Consider the following 24,286-nt stretch of genomic DNA (forward strand, 5'->3'; position numbering starts at 1 on the left):
TGGTTTGATACTTTTAGATCTCAAAAAGTTAAAGTGATTCCCATGATTCTATAAATCGTTGTTTTTGTTTTTTTCCGAGTGTAAAAAAACAATAGTCATTTATTTTAAAAATTGCAAAAGGTTAAGGTTTACAGGCTAGGTCACTTGGTTAAATAGGTCTTTACGTAACAATGATATTAGACTATCAATGAGTCAGATGAAAATATTTTTAAAATAGTAAACATTCATTTTTTTTTAAATTCATAGGAGTTGTTGTTCGATGATATTTAGGACATCAAATGAACAACTGAGGCATTACTTGAGCCAAAGCAAAAAAAATGTATACACGTAATGATTATATAATGATATAAACATAAAAGTTAACTAAACTCTATACCATGTTTATGTGCAGCCAACAATATCATCCGTTTAACCAAGGAAGACATTGTGGTGCCCATGTTAACAGAGAGACCAAACAATTCTGTGCTATTGCAACAAACAAAAAGAATATTATGTAAGTTCTACTTTGCATTATATTTAACAAAACAAAAGAAAAATCACTCAGATATTTACTTTTGATAATCAAACGACTCTCCCCCCCCCCCCCCCGCCTTTAAAAAAGCACATGTCATTAAACGGCAGCTATTATTTTAAACAGCTTCCAGACTCTCACCCACCATCAACGAAGAGACAGAGAACAAGTCATTATTCTAAGGCCGTCTCCACTTCTCTCTTCGAGTTGACCGTGTACCCTATGGTCCAGGCAGACGTTCGCCAGACATCGGGCGCCGGGGACTCATCCTTTTTGGTGCTTTCGTGAAGCATGGCTGCCGCAAGTGACTTGAACTTTCCTTTCCTGACCTCCTCAAGTTTCTTGAGGTTTAACTCAGAGGCGTCCTCGGGTCGCATCTGGTGGGGGTGAAGGTGGTATGGCACCAGGAGCAGCTTGAACACCTTGGAAAGAGAAAAAGAAAAAAAGGGATGAGGAGTCCCTGTGCATAAATCACTGTTAGTGTTTTTTTTTTGTTTCACCTCCACCCCCAACCCTCTTTACTCTATTCCTTTGAAACACTAAGAACCTGTTTTTCAATTTAAAATAAGACACAAGCGAAAACTCCTTGTTTTGTTCATTAAATTAAGCGTCCAGATAAATATCTCCATTGATAATTCTTATGTAATTCATTGGTTCAAGTTAAAATAGTTTAAAGTAGTGTCATTTAGCTTCTGACGCATTAGAAAAAAAGCCTAATGGACTTTCTGATTAGCCTCCATTAAAAGCTCTAAAAATACACTCTATATAAAGTGCCACCTTCACGCATCGTTTCTCCTTTTGTATAAACCAACTAGTCCTTTTATTTTTGGTTTACATTAAGTACCAGCTTCTAGCTCTATAGTGAAACATTCTTTAATAGAAATGTCGTCCTCTCTTAGCGTGGTCATTCATATATTGCAGACAAGATGCTTTCGGACTCTGTAAGATTCACCATTTGAGACTATATCTCAAAATAGGTAGTACGGGAAATGAATAAGAAGTTGGGTGGTTTAAGATGCTCCTGATGATTCACACGAAACACAAATGACATTTAAGTCTTGATCAGATTCATACTTTTACCCTACCAGCTGAAAACAAGCGAAAGAAAGAAATTGTCTCAGAAAGGGCCTCAAGCTTGACGATACGCTAATTCAGGACGAGACGCTAAGTGAGACGCTAAGACGTGCTAGACGAGATGCTAAGTGAGACACGGAGACGTGCTAAACGACACGCTTAACCCTTAAAACGCGCGTGGTAGATTAGCCTCTAAACATCAGAATTGTAATTCCATTTTGTATGCACTCATTGTAAAAACAGCTCAGCGCTTTAAGAGTTAAAGACGTCAAGTGAGACGCTAAGTATTGCCGCAGCACAGAAAGCTAGCCAAAGTATTCATTACTGGGCAAGGCATCGTGAATTGTCAAAGATGGTAAATTACTAAAAGAGAATTCATAATTTCAGATGGAGAATTAACGGTTATTTTTATTTTCCAGTCCCCAAATCCTCTAAACAAGGTCTAGCTTAATTCATTTTGTATATTTAAAAAATGAATTAATAACGACTAATTATTAATTGGTTAATTTTTTTATATTGATAAATGTGTTGTCATCGAGAATCAGCTTATATGCAAAGTTTGATACCATTTGAAGACTAGAAGAGGAACAAAAATTCGATCGCGAACATAGGCCTACAACTATACAAGAATAACACCGAGAAGGCTGATATAAGCGTTGTTCAATAGTGAATACAATGCAAACTACTCATAGTGAAGTTTAGTGAATAAGGTGTTAAAGATGGTACATTTCTAAAGGCGGGAAATTGATAAAAATAAAAGATTTGGTAATGAAGTTAAATTGTTACAGTTGCTACATTGTCTAAGATGGTGAATCATTTGAGATGGTGAATTAATAAACATTGAGAATTGTTAAAGCAAAATGAAACAGGATTGAAGTAGAACGAAGAAACATTTTTAAAATGTGACATAATAATTACATTGCATAATTTATATTGCCCCAAAAAAGAAGAAAAGTATACAGCTTAGGAAAAAAAATGTTTCCATCAATGATCTAAACACACACACACACACACACGCGCGGGCGCGCGCAAACGCTCATAAAAAATATTGCTGAGATTCGATGTGTTTTTCTGGGTTTATGTTTGTCTCGAGGTTTATGTTCTAATCAATAAATTGTCACTTTGGATGCTAGTGATTATCGCCTTGCTGACTGGACGGGACAGGACTCGAGTATCAAATTGTGGACAGGGGGTCCTCAGGTATCAGACAGTGGATGGACAAACTTGTTATATGTTAGCTCTAATTTAAAGTTTGTAAAAGTTAAAGCCCCAAAAAATAGGTGTAATTTTGTGTGTACTGGGGTTGTTTATTATCTTCGAGCCCCAAAGATAAGCCCTTATTGAAGACAGGCGCAGAGGACGAAAAGAAAACTTAAATAGAGCGGACGAACGGCTTTGTCTGCATTAGGTGTGACAAAATATGCAGGCCGCAAACTGGGTTTGTGTAGTCACGTGTATCATTGCGCTCACCCTTTATCTTCGAAATCAAAGACATCGCCATTAATTATCCATGGCCATTTCATGAAGCAATATTAAATGTACATTTTTCGATGTTGCCAAAACATTGTCGTAAAATTTTTATAAATAAGTCGCTCTCTGCTTTTTCTTCTTTTTATCAGATATAGCTTGAATTTCAATTTAAAGAAACAAAAAACACATTTAAAGAAATTAAGCTTTCTATGGTTATGTCACAGACCAATGTCGCAAGCATTTGATGGTTCACCATGCAACATTTTAAGCGCCTCATGTTTTAAATGGGCTTTTTTTTTCACAAAGAAACTTTCAGGGGCGTATCTGGTCTGGAAGTTGGGGCTCCGTTTCACCAGAATGCTCAAGCCAAAGCGTTCCAAAAATGACCTAAAAATCTAACACATCTCTTCGTAATATCAAAACAACGTTGTCATCTGACACTCAAACATAGAACATCATATATGGCACTTAAACATAGAACATCCCATCTGGTACTCAAACATAGAACATCACATCTGGCACTCAAACATAGAACATCACATCTGGCACTCAAACATAGAACATCTCATCTGGCACTCAATAATAGAACATCACATCTGGTTCAAACGTATGGTATAAAAAGAACTGAGCTATAATTATAATAATTATAATTATAATACTAGTGAACGAAATAAAAAAAAGAACAGACTACGTTGGGCAGGTCACCTTGAAAGAATGTCAGATAACAGAGGAGCGAAAATCATGTACAGGCAAAGACCAAAAGGCAGGCGAGCCAAAGTCAGACCCCGAATGCGATTGATTGATGATGAGGAAGCAGATCTGAAGCAGCTTGGGGTTAGGGCGTGGAGACGAAAGGCCCAGGAGAGATCTGAATGGAAGGATGTGTTGAAGCAGGGCAGAGCCCTCCATGGGATGTAGCGCGACTGGGATAGATGGATGGATATAGTTTTGATAGCATCACATGCCGTGGGTATGTATCCAATTTACTGTATTACCACTAGTTAGTTGCTCGTTTGTTTTAAAACAAGTTTTAAGTCATTGAATAAAAGTCTAATGCCCTTCCTCAATATTAAAATTATTCTGTGCTTAGACAATGCTAAAAATGCATACAAATTATCATATGCTTAAAAAAAACGTAGCTTATTAACGCTTCCTATTTTTTTGACACCGAATACACCAAGAAGCTAGCTATTCATAGCTTTTTTTTCCCCGCCATGTTTGAAAATCTTCAGCAGTCGATGAAGTGCCATTGTAAGTGACTTACCTCCCAGGTCGCACCATTTTTGACAAATTTAAAAATGCCCACTATGGGGATCCAAATAACCGTGGACACGGCCATTGTCCAGCCAATCATCACACCCCACTGAGGATAAACATAGATCCTTTTGTTCGATCTCTCATAAGTCAAGTCCGTGTACTCGCGCGTACTTAAAATAAAGAGAACCTGAAGAGAGAGTGGAAAACATATTACTTTTTTAAAAAATCAAACATCTAAGACTTTTAGTTCAGAATAGCGTTGTCTTATTGTAAATGTAGGCCTACCCCTGACAGATAATGACTTCAAGACAATTAATGACTTCAAGACAATTATACCATTTTTTTTCTTTGCTTTACATTTGACTTTCTGCTTTTGATTTATCTATTGATCAAAGAATCGCATTAACCTTTTTTTAAGTACAAAATAAAAAATTATTGATCTCATCGTTATTTCATTATTGGTACAGAAACGGTTTTTTTTTAATGAGGTTTTCTTGCTATTGCAAAATCAGATAAAGGATTTGCGTTGGACTAGATTGTCAGTGACCAATCAGATTGGTCACTGCTATTGAGTCGGAAAGTCCAGCGTGTCTGTTTATGATTTTTATAAAGCAATTATCAACTCACTCTGTCTGTCTTGGATTCTTTTACATTTTTTTTTTCTCCCACTTCTAATTCTTGGATCAAGTTGAAATTTAGCACAATTATTAATAGTCGAAGATAATATAAGAATCATATTAAAAAATAGCCAATTAGTTAATCAATTTATGGTAATTAATTTTTATTTTTATAAATAAAAAGGGAGATAAAAATAACAGTATTGAGATATACGTCAGTGGTTGTGCGGTGCTTTCCCTTATAGAAGCTTTATTTTTGTAAAGTATTTTTAAAAATTTCGTGTTCGTGTGGCTTCTTTAAGATAACAATGTTATTATAATTATTCTTTTTTTTTAATACTAACGTAGCTAATAGCCTTAAAAAATAACCCTAGCACATTAAAGTAAATTTCTTCGCTATATGTCCACACTACGAACAGACGAACAATGTGCAGTTGTATGTTATAACTGACTCGTTTTCGTGCGCCTCCCCGGTTCAAAGAGTGAAGTAACCGTAGTATGCGTACCCCTTGCAGAGGAAAAATGCAAAGGCATCTTAGTTGAAGATTGCTGCTTGCTCATCAAACACAGCCAGTAAACTGGGCGACAAGCTGCCTCCATACAACTCAGTCTCAAATAATGTTTACAGACCTCCGGCCCACTGCTTAGAGATCCTCAATGAAATTGCCCGCCACCGCGACGACGTCATTGTTCGCGTTTTCCTCGTTTCGGTGTCTTGAAACCCTCGGAAATTGAGCAATCAAACAAGTGATGTCTAATTAAAGGTCATAGGGTCATATATATATCTGCCCCCCTCGATTTAAAAGTAAAAAAAGCCCTTTCAGACCCTGCAATCTATGGGCAAGATGATGCAAAAGTTCATCGGTTTCTGTGGCCCACGGTTCACGAGGGTGTCATGTGGCCAGCACAACGATCAAACGCCTTTACTTTTTGCCCTTGAGAGTTGGGTGGACTCAGAGGCGCCCGAAAAAATCCCGAAATTCAAAATCCAAGTCTTCACCGGAATATGAGCCCGAAACCCATTAGTTCGATAGCCAAGCGCTTTACCACTCAGGCCACCATGCCCTCTCGATGCTTCATCCCAAACTGCATAAAGAATTGAAAAGGATTGGTTCCATTGGATTCCAGTTTATGCACTGTGTAACACTTTCGGAAATGTCTATAGTCTCCGGGTGAAACAAGCAAAAATATAGAAATCCTTTAAAAAAAAAAAAGAGGCTTACCTAAGGGGAAGAACTTCACATTTACATATATATTTGTCAACAATAAAGAATTTATTTCCCTTTTTCCATATCAAAATAAAATAATTAATTACTAATAATTAATCGACTAAATGGTTAATTTTTTTAATTGACCTAGGTACAATAAATAATTGATTATAGTTTCAACTTGATCCAAGAATGTGTTTGGGAGATATAACGTACACAATTATTGAAGGGGATAAACCTCCACATATTTAGCCATGTCTATGAATACTGAAGGATTCATTTCCCTTGCTGATATCAAACAAACTAATTAATTTCCAGTAATTTATTAACTAATTGTTTAATTTATTTTTTGATTGATTCATGCTGATACGAGATTGGATGTAGGAAAAATAACTTAATTTAAACCTTTTACCAGACAGACAGATTGAGTTGATATAAACTTTGTAATAAGGTTGGACTACAGGTTTAAAGTATGGATAATTTACATATGAGACGTGGAACGCAAGTTTAAGTTTTAAAAATAGTACAATAATTACACTGGGAGTTCATGCTCAAGAAACATAATCATAGGCTTTACAAAAATTACAGTAGATGTCCGCGGCCTTTATACACATAACGGTCTGTGAGTCTGTGTGTGAGTCTGTGTGAGTCTGTGAGTCTTCATAAAGAACTGCTGCTCTATGCTAAAAAAAAAAGATTAGGCTAATGACGCTCAACTTACGAGACAAAATATAGGGGAGATAACTGACCAGCAGATGAGCATGTAGGGGAGAGTATATCTAAGCCAGGAGTGGCCAACCATCATCATGACGTTTTCATAGAAGCGACGAATACCTTAATGAAATAAAACAAAATTAATAGATTATTTAACATCCCCCCCCCCCAATTGGAAGCGAATGAGAAAGTTAATTAATTATTTTACCCCCCAAAAATTTAAGATATAAAACAAAATTGATAGTTTCACCCCGCCCCCCCCCCCAAAAAAAAAAAGAAAATATTAAAGAAATCAAATAAAATTAATAGATTACTGTAAAACACAATTATAGAGAAAATAAAAGAAAATTAGCAGATTATAAACCCACAAACATTAAGGATAATCATCAAAATTAATAGATTATTTCAATCCCCCACCCCAAAAAAAAAAAATAAAATTAATAGTTTATTTACCCCCCCCCCTCCAAACGTGCCAACAATAACAAGAGTAGCAGGCCTATGCATAGTTTATTCGGTAATCATTGACCAGTTTACTTTGTCTATAATAGAATCATTGAGCGGTTTACCTTTATGTACTGAGACTCACTCCCCGAGAGGATGACTATGTTATGATATCGATAGTGTAATATTGGGTTGTATTTGTTGTATAATTATTGCCTCTTTTATTAAGCCTATGTCATTACTATCTAGTGTCACTAGTCCATGCACTTTGATGCGAGTCCAGTTAACATCTAAAACTTTGAATAATTTGTACACAATTTTAAAACAGAGGTTTCTTTTTTTTCTGCATAAAAAAATGTGTTTGGCTTTTATGTCAAACTAGACATATGTTACCCGCGACCCGCGGGTCTTTATTTGCGCATTACTTTCGATATAGTCACTGAGAGTGTTTTGTAAGCAATTAAACGAAATAATAATGTAATAAGTAAAGCGAATGTGTCAATGTAAAAATAGTGTGAATAATGCTATCAAATCAAAATAGCTAATAGGCTTAAATGCATTTTTTTTAAATTAAAACATTTCTTTTGAATAATCTAGTGGATTGGATTTAGATGTATGTTAAACGTAGCTAATGATCCTTTCACGTTATTTCAGTTTCGCTACGAAAATAAAATTAGTTTTGCGAAAATGGGTTTACCCGAAGTCGATACATTCTTATCTATTAAAAACGAAAAGAGCGATAGCTTTGTTAAATAAATGGGATTATAAAGTGAACAATTAAACGAAATAATTTTTAGTACGCAATTCATGAATGAATATAGATCTAGGCCTATCTCAACTCGGCTTCGCAGCTTTCGTAAACGAATGTAGCTTTAGAAAACCAAATTTGAATGTTTATTTGATCAAAATATGAAATGAATGGACTTTAATTAATATGTTTATGTGTTAAAGTATAAAACTATCTGTGCGAAGAGAAGTTTTATCATCTTAGAGTTGAATTAGAGTTTTAGATCTGGGGATGGGATTATAAAGTAAACAATTAAACGAATTAATTTTTAGTACGCGATTCATTACAGTATTGTCTAATGAAAGAATGTTCGTCAGGAAATCTGTAATCACAGATATAAGGAACTAATTAATGTAAAAAATGCTTTTGAAACACAAAATTGAAGATTAATTTTATTATATAATGAAATCAATGGATCTTCTTTTGTATTTTCATGTGTCAAAGTAAAAAACTATCTGCGCAAAGTGTATTTCTTAAAATTAGATCTAGGTCTAAATCCTTTCTATCTTTTCTCATGTCAACATTGTAGACATGGCCTAGATCCATAAAATACTATAGCTTTAATAGAGTCGGACAACTTTATTTTTTTTGAGGGTCTTAAGTTTGTTTTAGGGCTACAATACATACACTACGGTCTAAGTTGGTACCCAAGGAACATTCCTGCCTAGTTTTATCAAGATTGGTCAAGCGGTTTTGATGTCTATAAGTAACATACATACATACATACCCCTCACATTCTACTTTATAATATAGATAAACGAAAACTTTGGATATTCATACACACATACACACTTGTACAGACACCCACCCACACACACACATCCCACACACACACTCTATTGTGAACCAATCGTGTGATGTGTTTGGCGCTTTGAAAGCATCTCTTCAAAAGGTTATTTCCAGGCTCACATTAATCCAAGGGTACTCAACCTTTTTAGCTCCGCGACCCCTTATTACAATAGTCCACTATGCGGCGACCCCCAATCGAAAAATCATCTTTTTGCTAATGTAATAAAATCGTAACCATAATGCAAATATCTGATAGAATTACCAAAACTGTATGTTTGATCACCAAACTATAAATAGTCTTGTTTATAACTAATGACAAATAACTGACATTGTAAATTTATGACTTGCATTTATTTACTTTTATATCGTGATCAACGTATTCATTTTTTTTATACTTTTGTGGTGATTTGAAACGAAGTGTTTCGTCACACCATTTGATGGGTAGTTACAAAGAAATACTTATGCTGCGACAAATACAAAGTTCGCAATGACTAAGATTCAGCTGTTCGCATCGTCTATTCTGGAATGACAATTATAAAAAAAAATAGTAGCTACTCAAGAAAAAATGTGTACAATGTCGAGTTTTTTTTTAGACAAAATATATTTTTCCGATGGTCTTACGCGACCCCTGGAAAATTGTGATTCGACCCCAAAGGGGTCGCGACCCACAGGTTGAGAAAGCCTGCGCGGCCTTAATCACTAATCAAGCAATGATCAGTCCGTTTACTTTTATCTTTTTTTTTGACAGTGCGACACTGGTTGGCAGGCTATTCAATTATATTATAACCTTGTACTTTGATTAAATAGAAGTTATTGACATTTTTATCGAAATCCTGAAACATTGGACAATATATAGAACTAAATATTGAACTAAAAACTGCTAACGATTGGTTGTGAATGATGCAACAGAGGTGACATTGTCATCACTTGGTCTTAGTTAGGACAGACGACTCCAGAAAAAAAACCCAGAAAGGTTGTTTCATTGTCGTGAGTTAGATTTGCAAAGAAATATTACTAAAGGCTATTACATCTATTTAATTTATCACAAGTTGATTTTGTCTATATTTGAATAAAGTTCTATTTAGTTTTGTTCAAAAAAGGAAGTTATTCAAGTTATTTGAAATTTTATTAGTTAAGATAAATTACGCCTACGCCTACAACTATTTAGTTGTCTACCAGCAGTTTGGTGCTACAAGTCAACGACCGGAAACAACATTTCGTTAATCGTTGGAAATAGAAAAAGATAAGCGTTTGTTTAAATGTGAACATGGTATAAAACTATCGATATTAAAAGCGCAATGCGTTAGAGCATTAGAGAAAGCCAAATATCCCAAAGGACTGTCCTTCTCTAGTGAGGTGCTCGAGAACCAAACTCGAGCGACTCAGGTGGAGTTAAGATAGAGCTGTTATATTTTATACACATTTTTGAGCACTTTTGTACATCTATCTCAAGTGTACATGATCGCAGGCTTTCAACAAGAGCTACACTTATCCTTGGAATCGAGGGTTCTCAAAATAACATTTCTTTTATACGAAAGCAATCTTCGGAGGAAACAGTTGTTGTTTTTTTGTGTGTGTGTAATTTGAAGAAACATGACTGCGGAGGTCAAAAAAAAAGTAACGTACCTTGTCGGGAAAAAAAAAAGTCTGAAAATCACTGTAATGATATTTTTTAAAAATGCTAAGCATAGTATAAGACCATTCAGCCAAGTTGTGTGTCACCGTCTCTACACTTACCATAGACATACGAGATAGCTACAAGCTCTAAGAGTCCTACCAGGACTATGGTCCTGCTCCCTGAGTAGTAGTCAAATAGCTGAAACACGTACATGCCGCCCTAAGTGGAAAAAAGATGAAGGAAGATTACGTATTGGAGGTTTTCACGATAAACTAAACAATGTCAAGGACACGAAATTGAACCTCAAAACTGCCAACTAAATACAAGTTACAAACCGAGGAGCTTAACTCTTTCTCTCCTTAATTATTTTAATTTAATGAGGTCAAATCAGGGTTGGTATCGTATATTAGGAGAGAAAGAGTTAACAACTTGGATTGTGTAGTGCTAAATGTGCAGAAGCACTGTCATGTAACTCTGGAGAAAACAAAGCCTATCGACACTTCCTTAACACCGGATACAACGAAAGACTTGCTATTTATAGGCTTACCGCCTCGTATGAAAATCTCAAATAGTTTACCGTTGTTAGACTCCATATGTAGTTAATAAATACTCCAAGATTATTAAGTGATAAATGATTCTTGGCTTTATTATTTTCAGTAAAGTTTAAAAAAAAACAACTTTGTGCAGTTTTGTTTCGATAGATTTGTTTTGTTAATCCAATTATCAATGTGCAATGATAGCTGGAGAGAGACGGGTCAGTAGCTTGGGTCGAGATGAGAGAGAGAGAGAGAGAGAAAGAGAGAGGGAGAGAAAGAACGAGAGAGATGGAGGGAGGGAAGGAGGGATTGGGTGTGTGAGAAATAACGTGTCCAAACTTTTGACCAGACAGATTAAGTTGATTTAAGCTTTGTACAAACATGACTAATGTCGGTCTACCTAATAAAAGACAAAGCAACACACATTAATACCACGGCCAACGAACAGCTAAACAGGAAGACATTACCTCAAACACCATGGACAAGCCAATCAGATACATGGTTACACACGAGGCAGCAATGAAGATGACCTTTCTGTGACCTTTCCTTACCAGATTTGGATACTGATCTACAAATGTCGTAATAACGCCCTCTACACCAACAAACTGTGTGGAAGAGTGAGTGTATGTGGGTCAGGATGTGAGGGGTGAGGAAATAGAGAAGGAAAGGTGAGGAATTCATATATAATCAACATTTCATAAAGTTCAGGCAAACATGACATTTAGGACTGTGTGCAGGGCCGGATTTAAGGACGAAGAGGCTCTGAGTAGATTTTATTAGACCCCTACATTCTTATGAAGACATTCAATGAAATTCATTGTATTACTCTACATTGCAGTAAATCAGAAAATATCTTAGCCCACACTATAGATCTTCAAGTCTGGACAAAAAGATTTGTATTTTTTAAAATGCTATTAAACTAAAGTAAAGTTCCCCTTGCGATCTATAGGGCTGATGATGTTAAGGCCATCTATTTCTTTGGGCAATGACTAAACGCCTTTACTTTCCCCAACTTAAGTCAGGTACCCAATTTAGTTAGGTGGACTAGGGGTTGTCCTAAAAATCCCGAAATTCAATATCCCAGTCTTCACTAAGATTTGAACCCAGGACTCCAAGTTCGGAAGCTAAGCGCTTAACCACATAGCCTCTGCCCCCTCCCCCCCCCCCCCCGGCTGTCTAAAAACTTGAAAATGCCAATGAACAAGTAAATTAAATTTTTATGATTTTTTTTTTTTTTAGCTTTACAAGATACTCTATAAATACGTAAAGAGTGTGACTTGCCTGACTGTCAAGTCCTAGAAGAATGAGCGTTAGGAAGAAACAGGCGGACCAAAAGGGCGCATAAGGCAGCTGCACTACAGCGTTGGGGTAGGCAATGAAGGCTAAGCCTGGACCTGTAGATAAAGTCAAGAGGTTAGAGGCGACGTGAACAAAAAGATACCGAAAAAAAAAACATTTAAGTTGATTAAATATCATGGAGCTATTGTCTCAGATGAAGGAACTAAATCTGAACTACTGGCCAGAATTGCAAATTCCACTGCAGAACTTGCAAAACTCAAAACAATATGGAAAGGCAAAGCCTTTGACAAAGAATCAGACTGATGCGCTCCCTGGTCATGGCCACATTCTTATATGCTTGCAAATCTTGGACGCTGACTGCAGAACTAGAAAGGAGGATCCTAGCAATGGAATTGAGATGCTATAGAAAGATCCTGGCTATAATATACAAAGACCGCATTACAGACAAAGAGATTAGAGGCAGTATGAGTACAGAAATTGGACCCCACGATGACATGTTTACTACTGTCAAAAAACACAAACTAAAATTGGTATGCCCATATTACAAAGTCCTCAGGCCTCGCAAAGACTTCCTTCGGGGAACAGTGTCAGGAAAAAGAAGATAGATAGAGAAACATAAAGGAATTGACGGGCCTGCCATTGAAAGAGATTCTGTCCAAGACGAAAGACAGGACCTGTAGAAGGACGGTCGACAGATCTTGTGTGGTGACCGTCAACGGTCCAACAGACCAAGGGACAGAGTGAAGGTGAAGAGTATTTCTTTAAAAGACTACATTTGTTCTAACACGCAGAAAAAGAAAGCAATCTGTCGAGAAATAAAATAGTAGCGCTTCTAACGACCAATCAGTAGGGACATTGTTTTTTCACAGCCTATTTACGCAGCATTCTTCTATTAACCCTGTATTACCAAATCATTTCCTCTTACTCCTCTGTTGAACACTCATTTATGTTGAATTACCGATCGATATTTAGCCATATTTGTTGCATAGTTAAGTAATCAAGCAGCCAGTTTGAGGAACCACCATCATTACCATTATCATTTAACCGTGATTGAGTGCTGGTTTGGTGAGCTCAATTCTTCCCTATTAAAAGCCTTGGATTAAAAAAAAACACCAAGAGCTGGAGTTTAAACTCTGTATATTTCCGTACTTCTCATGAGCTAGTTATGTCGTTATTCGTTATGTCTGGGCTAGGAAGAAAAGAGTTCCAATCTGGTAAGACCATTACTGATGGTATCAAAAGTCTCCCCACCTACTCCACTTTAAAATTTCGATGAACCAGAAAAGAAAAAAAAATGCAGTGAGAGAGATAAAATACCGCGAGAAACCGATGAGTAAAACTAATCAGGGCCGGATTTAAGAAAAGGCAGGTGAGGCTACAGCCCGGGTGTCTCTATAAGAAAGGGGAATCCACAAATGAGAAAAATGTATCGAAATTTCGATGGGTCAGAGTATTTTGTTTTCTCTCTTTTCAAGCTAACACTTTAAATTTTACGTCGGAATGTCGTGATTAAGAAGTGTCCACTTGTAGTTGCAGCATGCTCGGAATATGTAAATACCTGTACAGCTCCGGATTTATGGCAGTGGGTCTACCAAGGGCCTTACCCTCCACAAACTCAAACATTCTTTAAAACTAAAACATGCATATTAAATATTTAAAAAAAAAAAGGAAAGAGAGAGTAAATTTACAAGAATTCTATTTCTTTCTTCTAAATTAAAGCATACTTTTGATATAAGTATTTTTATTCATAGGTGGATCTTTGTTCAAGCTTTCGAAAGAGTGTAGGGGAATCCACATACTTAAATCCGGCCCTGAAACTAGTTATTATATTGCACGGATAAATTGTACACACTGTAATCTCCATTTTGTTTATTTATTTATTTTTTATTTTTTAAAGATTCTTTAAGCAATTATTACAGAAAAATAGTAAAAGAAGAGAAAGGCGATATGGGAAAATGTGGGAGAGATATAAGGCAACCTAAAGAAAAGCATAAGAAAGGGAAGATCGGGAGTGATTAAAAAAAAGAAAGCTATTTATAGTAATGCGCCATTAGTGAGAATTCCAATACCTAACAAAGCTGCTAGCATGTTTCATCTAGTATCTAGTTAAATACTGTACTGGTCAATGACAGTTGGATTACAATTTACGAGCATACTTAATTATCATAGGCACTATTACAGAAATCAAGACATATTAGTACAGAAAAAAATGTCCACATAAAAACAGAGGCCTAGCTAAGAATTTTCCATCATTTGGGGGCCGGGGGCTAAACCTCTTTGGGGGCTCTGCATTTTGCGTAATATTTAATAAGTTATGGGAAAAAACACTCATTTGGGGGGATTTTCAAATTCTCCGCCCTCCTCCATCCACCCTAGCTACACCTCTGCATAAAAACCAAATTCATTAAGCGAGTGTCATACTTGTAACATTCATTAATTTACCGTGATCCATTTTATCTTCAAGCATTGCGTACTTTTATAAACCTCAAACCTGGCCGCCCGTGACGCACACAGACCCACACACACAATAGCGTCATCAAGTCACTCACCCGATTCCGCGACTTCTTTGATGTCTTTGCCCTGTTGCTTGGCAACAAAGCCAAGGATGGAGAAGACAATAAAACCGGACAAGATAGAAGTTCCTGAATTGACACAAGTAAATATCAATGAGTCCCTGCGAATGAGAGAAAGATTCACGTCTGCAACTTAAGCAAACAGACGACAAAGGGAAATAAGCAAATAAGGGAAATAAGCAGAGAAAGTACTTTCTGCTCATAAGTAAACAACGATTGAAGTTAATATATTATTTATTTTTTTCTAATATAGATCTAGATAAAGTACGATGTGTCAAACAGTAGCAAAAATATATAACATTGCTGGATGAATCTATTTAAATGCTGCCGGGAGATAGCAACTGTATATAAACTTATTCACTTCTTGTGAAAAAAAAAGTGTCTCTACCACCGCAGCATAAACAGCAAAAGTACTATTAAAAAACAACAACAACATAATATCTAATCATCGGACTTCTTAGCTGATTCAGGCAACCCGTTCCGTGCTGTAATATCAATAGGGAAGAAGGGGCACCTGTACGAATTTGTTCTATCACATTGGAATAAGAAATGTGTATTTATGTTTGTGTAGGAGTGTGGTTTTTGAAATGTTAAGATATGATTCGTAGTTACTAATCTTCTCTCATGAAGTATCTCTCTATTTAATGATTTTACTAATGATGTTACTCTAGTGAGTCTCGTCAAATAGGAATATTCCTTTGTTCTAAATCTCACGGCTCTATTTTGCGACTGTTCTAGCTTCTTGAGTCCTCAAATAGAGGAGACATATTCTAATAATGGCCTAACCAAGGTTAAATAACATTTTAGTTTTATGTTCTTATTTCATTAGTAAACTTCGCTAATGTTTTGTCTGATTTTGTTATCATTTTCTCAAGTGGTTAAGCGCTTGGCTTCCGAGCCTGGGGTCCTGGGTTCGAATCTTGGTGAAGACTGGATTTTGTTTTTCGGGATTTTTAGTGCGCCCCGAGTACACACAACTCTAATGAGTACCTGAATTTAGTTGGGTAAAGTAAAGGCGGTTTGTCGTTGTGCTGGCCACATAACACCCTGCTCGTTAACCGTTTGCTAAAGAAACAGATGACCTTAACATCATCTGCCCTATGGCAAGGTCTGAAGAGAAACATTACTTTTTGTCTATATGTGGATGCCATGAAAATTTTTCATTTATAATTAATTTCATTCATTAACAACGTTGATTGTTGACTATACCTATAGTGCACACAAAAAACACACTAAATTTTCCCTTTCAGATTTTTCCGCATATAGTTTTGCAGATAATGTAAAAATCAAGGTTTCTGTGGCCCACGGTTAACGAGGGGTATCAAGGGGCCAACACAACGACCAACCTTCTTTACTTATCCACTAATGTCAGGTACCTATTAGAGCTGGGTGAAGCACCCTTTAAGTCTCGAAATTAAAAATCCCAGTCTTCAACGAGATTCGAAAACGTGGCTGCGAGTGCATAACCACTCAGCTACCGCGCTCCCTGCTAATGTACATACTTTGGTGTTACACTTTATTGGTTGATGGATCTTGAATACAGTGTTCATTAATGGACTTAAAAAGATTCATTTTTTTGGACTGATGGTTTAAAATATTTTTAACAACATTACAGTTATGTATACTTTTATCTGGTACCGTAGATTTCACCCTGGATCACTAATTATTTTATAGTTCATGAATCGACACAAGTGAATATCAATGAGTCCCTGCGAATGAGAGAAAAATCCTCTAGATCTAGATCAGTGTTGCCCAATCATTTCCGGTCTAGGGCTCAAATTATTTTTCCGCACGCATGTCACGTCTGCTTCAGTCCAAAACATAAATCCGGTACAACCTACGACTTCATTATGCATAGTGAGAAGAAGTTTCGAAGGAGCCGGATGACACCAAGTGACTGTCAAGATTTGGCCCGCAGGTCATGGTTTGGGCATCACTGCTCAAGATAAGCCTAGAGTTTATACTTAATGAGCGTTAGCTGGAAAATCAATAAATCCAATATTGCACTGAAACTGAATCAGATTTCAGACCAAATTAATAATGAATTAGAGCATATATTTGTGTTATCTTTTTTAAACCCACTTCAAAATTCTGTTTAAAAAAAAAAAGTAAATGTTGCCGATTATTACTCATCATAATGCACACAAGAAGCATGTTGAGCGAAGTATTTGACATGGTCACACTGACCCAACTTGAACTACATTAATTGTCAATGCATATATATATATATATGATCACAAACACATACACAAAACTCAGTTATTGCAATATTTACGGCCCCGATGGCCTAAAGACCAACGCAAACCACAATGGATCTATCCACTGTAATAAAGTAATACACTACTGAATATATCAACAACGTTAGGTGAAAATAAATTAATCATGTCATAACACATTCAATATGCAATGTTTCATAAGAAACTTATTTCACACTATTGGGTGAATTTAAATGTCTATATCCAGTTGTTTAAATACAATGTATAAGTGTTCCTGTAGGCGGAAGAGTATCTCTGTTAACTGAGTGTACGTGCGTGTTTCTGGTGTAACTATGAGGAAAGGTGAGCGGATGTGTTTGGTTGTGTAGGATGAAGAGTTTCTGATGAAACTACGAGCTGGTCTGTCGTAATTTAATATATATTATAATATAATAGTATAATGTGATTTATTATATACTGGCGTGAAAGTTGAAAGGGGGAGGAGACGTGAGACAGAAGAGACGTGCATTAGATTTTATATAAGTTTATCATTTCATTTGTGGTTTAGCCTACGTCTATTTACTTTCAAGTTGAATCTGTGTAAATTTATTAATAAAAGTTAGATTCAGTTTTGTTTAAAAAGAAGCTTATGTTTATTTTGATTTCTACACAAAGAATTTTTAAATCCTACATTGGTTTAGTTGTAGCAGCTACTAGTATAACTATAACTTTTTTTTTTTTTTGGTGACGGTACGCACTGGTACTGCGTACCGGCACCTTTTTCAATGTGGGGAAAAAATATTACTTTTCTTGTATTTACGTTTAATATTTATGTATTAGTAGTTAAAAGTTAGGCAATCCATCACTGAGTACCGGCACCTATTTCTTTACAAAAAAAAAAAAATCAGACGGGTGGCAAGTTGAACCTCTCTTCCCTGAATTTAAATCTATTGTAAGGAAATTTTATTTTAACATGTACCTTCAATAATCCGGCAGCACCAACATTAATATATTTATACTTAGTGTTTTAAAGAAATGGAGACTCAGACTCTGACTCCATCAGAACCATTTACTGCTTTCAGATATCTTAGAAAAAAAAGCCTACATTTTGTAACACCCGTTTTAATTGAAAGTGCGTCAATCAGACTTTTCACAAAGTTTATATCACCTCACTCTGTCTGGTAAATGGTTTGTACACGTTATTTCTCCCACACCCAATTTCGGATCAAGCTGAAATTTTTCTTTTTTTTTTTACCTGATAAAACAAGAATAATAAAAATAAAAATTAACCAAATAGTTAATAAACTATTGGTAATTAACTATTTTGTTTGGTACCTCCAACAACGGAAAGAAATAGTACTTGATAGATAAGGTGGTGTAAGTTGAATTAGTCCCCTTTATACTTTGCAGACAGAAACTTTGAAATTAACAATAAATAACTATAAAACCTTCTATTTTTAAAAGCACTTCCCTGGTAAAGTGGTTAGTATATATGCTTGAAGTGGCTGAGGAGGCTTTAGCCCTGGAGTTCAAATTCAGGTCGTTCACTTTTTTTTTAAAGCGCATTTAAAAAGCGATTCCCCAGGGACCCCATTCTTTCTCTACACTTAGTATAAGCTTTTTTCAAAAGTTTTCTTTAAAAATGTTTTTCTTTTTTTTCCCCTATTTTCCAGTCAGCTAATGAATCTCAAATTCTCAACATATCATGGCAGACATGAAGTTATTTTTAGAAAAAAAAAAGGGGGGGGGGTGATTAATCAAATGTTGAAAATATTCATTTACGTGATAAAAAAGTTCTAATGAAGCAATTGATTCGGGCCCTAATATTTATCTGAAATCTTCCTGTTAGCCTAATCAAGCTTAACCTTTGTAAACGTAAGGCGTGAATTCTGGGAGAGCTCGGCTGACCTCCTTCCTAACAGTTTTTTTTTTAGTGTGACCTACTTTCATTAATTAGTTTAGAAAGGCGCTTTAAGAGGAATCTGTTTGTAAGAGCAACAGTAGCTTCTATAAATACACTTGTTAAAAACTCCAAAACACTAGATCTATGTTTATTCAGGTCCCGGTAACTTTCCCTTTTCACCCTGACACACACACAAAGACAGAGAGAGAGAGAGAGAGAGAGAGAGAGAGAGAACATTAAAACCGCTGCGCATGACTTCTTCCTAATGAGATAAAAGCCAAGGTCGTGAGCCTCATTCCAGCCTTCACCGACACATTGTCTTCGATTGTAAGTGTAAACTTTGTCAGTGGCCCGAACTTCAAACGTAATGACATCTTTTTGATCTTCACTCTGAGTAATATCTTTACCTGTTGTTTTATATCTTCCTCCATTAGATCTGTCTTTCCTTTCTATTGCTCTGTCCATTACGTGCGCCTTTTAACCTTTCTCTTTAGTGAGTCTCTTTCTTTCTTCTTTAGATTTCTATCTATGAGTTTCACTCATTTTTGTTGGCTCCTTACCTTGCATCTTGTATCTCTAGAAGTTTGTGTGTGTGTGTGTGAAAATATCCTCTATCCCTAATACTGCATTTCTCTCTTGTTATCTATTGTCTCCGTTTTACTCCGTGTAATATTTACCCTTCCAATCCCAGAATGCCTTTCTCTTTTAACATTTTAACATCACTATTTCTCTATTTCCAAGGTTTCTATTTCGCCTTTTCATATCACTATTAGATATTTTTTTGTTTCTTTCACGCTGACGTTCCTTCACATTTGAAGATCATTACATCCTGGCCGAAACCTCTCCCGCAGGACGAGGCATGATGGCAGAGGAAAGAGTTCGAACCCGGGACCATGGAGACGACAGTCCAGTGCGCAGACTACACGACCAGGAAGCGAAATGCTCGTTTCCTTAATTAATGCCTTTCTGCAGCTCAGAATGGACGAAGTTACTTGGCTGGAGAGCTCATCGAAACCAGTCGTTATAAAAGGCCTTAACTCTGACCTGCGACGTCGCAACCTGTGGGCAGTTTAGACCAACAGCTCGTTGCCACGTCACAGTTCGCGGGGTATTCACAAAGCTCCAAGCTGCAATGACGAAATTCTTATAAAATGGACCTCCATCGCTAATACGCACTGGGTCTTAACATCCCAAAGTCTGGGACTGCTTACATAGGTTATAAATAACTGTCCGTCTCTCCATTTCAGTTTTTATTTCAGTTTTTTTTTCTCCTACTTGGGGTATTATAATGACTCTTTATTTCTTTTTCTCTGTTATCATAACAGATCTTATTTCTAATAATGTCAATTCTCTCTCTCACTCTCTCTCTCTCTCTCTTTATGTCTTTTTACAGATCTTATATCAGCTCACTCTGTCTGTCTGCTGGTCAAAAGTTTGCACACGTTATTTCTCCCACACCTAATCTAGGATCAACTTGAAGTTTTGCACAATTATTTCTTGCATCTGACAAAACAAGGATCAATAAACAAAATTACAATTAGTTAATTAACAATTGGTAGCTAATTATTTTGTTTGGTACCGAAAAGGGGAAAGAAATTGAACTAGACAGATGTGGTGGTTTAAGTTGAATTAGTCCCATTGAGGAGGTTTGAGCCCTGAGTGAACACGTTTTTTATGCATTTAAAAAGCGATCACGGTAACATTAAAGCAGATACTCCCCTTCTTCCCCCCTCCCAAACTGATCCAGACAGTGATAAGATCAAAGCTAAGAGCATGAAATAGCGCTAGACAACAATTGGTCAAAATATTTTTAAATCGCACAAACTTATTATTGTTGTAGATCTGTTTCAAATTTAATCACCTGACTGATCCAAATTAATTGATACAATTACACTTAATATTAGCTTGTTGTTTTTAAGCATTTTTAAATATATTTTTTAAATTTTGTATATTGAACTATATTTTATATACTATATTTAAAAAAAAGCCACTTGTTGACAGTACCTGTAGGAGTTATGGTTAAACTTGTTGTAACTGCCCAGAGCGGTCAGTGTCCCAAGAGCGATAGACGACGAGAAGAAAATCTGTGTCCCAGCATCAACCCAGACCTAAGACAAAAGCGAGGAACATGGTTCTCTTGAGAGCTAGCAAACTTGAAGAAGAATAAACCTAGCTCTAGCCAGCTCTTCAGTCAAAGACAGTGTTTCAAAATGCACTCAAATTCTCATCTGCTCACCACCGGCTTGCCGTTGTTTACTGCCAAACTTTAAGGTGAGCTATTTTATGTTATGGCACAATCATGAATAAGTTATTTGTTTCATAAAATGGGGAAGGTTTTGACAATGACGCCACTAGTAAAAACTAGACGAGGATTTTAGTAAGAATAGCGAAATGTAAACAGACTCCTCTTCACGGCCTTAGAGAGAGGCAGGTTTTTATTTACCTTGACGACATTCGACGGTTCCCTTCGTTATTATTAAACTTCTAGTTCGACATTCGCCATCAGCGTCGACTAACTTATATTTTGGGCCATTCCCTGTTTTATTTGATTTCGTTATTTGAGTGACCTCCGTTTAATTTATCTGCCTAAGACACATTATATAACATTATTATAACCGCAACTTTCTAAAACTTCTGTATTAATTGAGCTCCTTAGTTCTAGGTCCAGATTTACCTCTAGGCAACTCAAGCTGTAGCTTAGGGCCCCCAAGAAATATTTAGCACTGACCTATAATATCTGGACATACAGCCCCAAAAGAGACCCATATCTCAAATAGCGTAGAGCCTTTTCTTGTCTAAATACGGCACTGACGCCAAACATGTGCGACAACGTACTCCACTGTGGCTGCTGATTCCCTTTGCCGTCCTACTAAGATATATTATATCAGAATTTATAAAGGGTCCCATATCCCAAATAGCTGAGGCCCGTTTCAAGTCTACACCTGCTTAGTTCCCGGCTGTTTAAATTACATGCGGAACTCGAATTTCCAAAAGTATTGTTTTGCCGCGTGTGTGTTTTAGGTCTGATTTGCACACCTTCATTTGCATTTCTTTTTAGTTCAATGTATGCAGCGTTGTATGAATACTTTTATAGACGTGACGTCACCAGCCACCAATAGTGGATGATGTCAGAGAGCGTGATAACTCTGTTAACGAATCGATATTAGTGAGTATCGTAGTTTATTATATTAAAAAAATAAAGGAAATATTTTTCCAAATATTTTACAACGTTTTTTTAAACGAAACAAATTCTTTACTTTTTATGCTTAGGTACAGTGGTTCTCAATCCTTTAGGCTCGGCGACCCCTTTTTATAATCCCCAACTCTGCCGAGACCCACACCGACTCACACACAAAGAAGAATAGACAAAAACAATCCATATCCATGACAAATCGTCAATCGACCCCCCAAGGGGGTCGCGACCAACAGATTGAGAACCCCTGTCTTGTATCTGTTCAATATAATTGGACTTTCTATCTTATCCTTTTCAACAATCACTCTGTGTCCCAATTTATAGGTCAGTGCTAAAAAAAAATTGTTATAGACACGAAGCTTGAAGATTTCCTAAATAAAAGTTAACAAAAATACAAATATTGAGAATCTTCTGACTCTCCTAAAAAAAAATATTATCATCTGAAAAACAAGCAATAGAAAAATAGGATGCCTCTTGCAACCAAGGGAAATAAAAACGATAGTTACTGACGTTTATCTGAAAAAAAAACAGGTTTAGCTCCCTTTCTGCTATATAAAGCAAGATTAATTAATTAGTACTAAATGATTAACTAATTGGTAAATTTTTTGATCGACTATGAATAATTATCCAAATTTTCAACTTGTCTGGTACAGTTTTTGTTAACGTTATTTCTCCCACACCTATTCTCGATCAAGTTGAAACTTTACAAAATTATTTGTTGTACTTCACAAAACATAATTGATACGCAATAATTATCAAAATTGTTAAGTAATTATTTGAAATGAATTATTTTATTTGGCATTGAAAAAAGGAAATAATGGTACTTATTGAGAGATTTGGAGTTATTCCTTTTTTCATGTTTTGTATGCGTTTTTTCTCCCACTTCCCATTCTCAGATCAAGTTAAAAATTTACATAAATATTCATAGTCAACGACATACATGAATCAATAAAAATTTAAACAATTAGTTAATTAATTACTTAATTGATTTTGTTTTATAGAAAAAGGGAGCTTATGCGTGCAGTATTAAGATATATGGTAGTGATTTTGCGTTTCTTTCCCTTAAATAAGATTTTAATTATTTTTTATTTTATTTTTTTTTTGCTTGTTTTCTAGTACTTCACTTCACTGACTTCCTACCTGGGTGTTGCGTATCAGGGTGAAATTGGGCGTCACGTAATAGGCGATGCCTTCCTTGGCGCCATCCAGGGTGGTATTTTTAATCAACAGCGCAAACAATAAAACATATGGTGACGTGGCTGTGACATACATGACCTGATAATGGATAAATACCATTTGATCAAATCAAATCATTACGATTTTACAGAGAACATTAATCAAACTTCAAAGCACTTTAGGCTACTAGATGATGAATAATACTTGAGCAACCTTCTTACACATCTAAGCCATACATTATAGTACATGTATGTAAGCTCTGTGGAGGCTTGAGGGCTGAACGGTAAAGCATTTGGCCTCCGAACCGGAGGGTCCCGGGTTCAAATTCCGGTGAAGACTAGGATTTTTATTTTTGAGAACCTATGAGCCCACCCAGATGTAATGGGTACCTGATATTTAGTTGGGAAAAAGCAAAGGCGGTTGGTCGTTGTGCTGGCCACATGACAACCTCGTTAACCGTGGGCCACAGAGGCAGATGATCTTTACGTCAACTGCCCAATAGATAGCAAGGTCTGAAAGTGAAACTTTACTTTTATGTAAGCATGTGTCGATGCTCTTCAATAGTAATATCTCAGAGATTGGGGGAGGAGGGAGGGAAAAAATAAGGAAGTAGCCCGAGCCACATGATGAATTGGGGGGGGGTGGAGAAAAAGGGAGGGGGGGGACCAGCCGCAACTATTTTGATACAGGCAGATATTTTAATAACTCGGAGCTAAGCCTTGACGAAGTGTTTGCAAGTAGCTGCCGTAGTGCTAACAACACCAATGCGATCATAATCATTGTGTACCTTGCCTGAACTTTTGATGCCTTTACAGATACACAGGAAGACCAGTAGCCAAACAAACGCCAAACACAAGGCGAGATCCCACTTCAACTTTCCCATCTCGTGGAGGCCCGAAGACAGACCAAGCACTTTGTTTCTAAG

General features: G+C 36.3%; 1 protein-coding gene across 1 annotated transcript in view; it reads right to left on the reverse strand.

The window, feature by feature from the left end:
* Positions 1-579: 579 nt before the first annotated feature.
* LOC106051757 (sodium- and chloride-dependent taurine transporter-like) overlaps positions 580-24,286 on the reverse strand; it is a 37,181-nt gene continuing 13,474 nt past the window's right edge. Inside the window, exons 6-15 of the mRNA XM_056039582.1 lie at positions 24,149-24,281; positions 23,326-23,460; positions 20,997-21,100; positions 14,871-14,995; positions 12,304-12,416; positions 11,490-11,627; positions 10,606-10,705; positions 6,859-6,971; positions 4,320-4,499; positions 580-933 (exon numbers count right to left, since the gene is read on the reverse strand). Coding sequence (XP_055895557.1) covers positions 685-933; positions 4,320-4,499; positions 6,859-6,971; positions 10,606-10,705; positions 11,490-11,627; positions 12,304-12,416; positions 14,871-14,995; positions 20,997-21,100; positions 23,326-23,460; positions 24,149-24,281 — 1,390 coding nt within the window. The 3' untranslated portion in view covers positions 580-684. The remainder of the gene's footprint in view (positions 934-4,319; positions 4,500-6,858; positions 6,972-10,605; positions 10,706-11,489; positions 11,628-12,303; positions 12,417-14,870; positions 14,996-20,996; positions 21,101-23,325; positions 23,461-24,148; positions 24,282-24,286) is intronic.

Source organism: Biomphalaria glabrata, chromosome 8 (genome assembly GCF_947242115.1).
Source record: "Biomphalaria glabrata chromosome 8, xgBioGlab47.1, whole genome shotgun sequence".
In the NCBI taxonomy this organism is placed as follows: domain Eukaryota; kingdom Metazoa; phylum Mollusca; class Gastropoda; family Planorbidae; genus Biomphalaria; species Biomphalaria glabrata.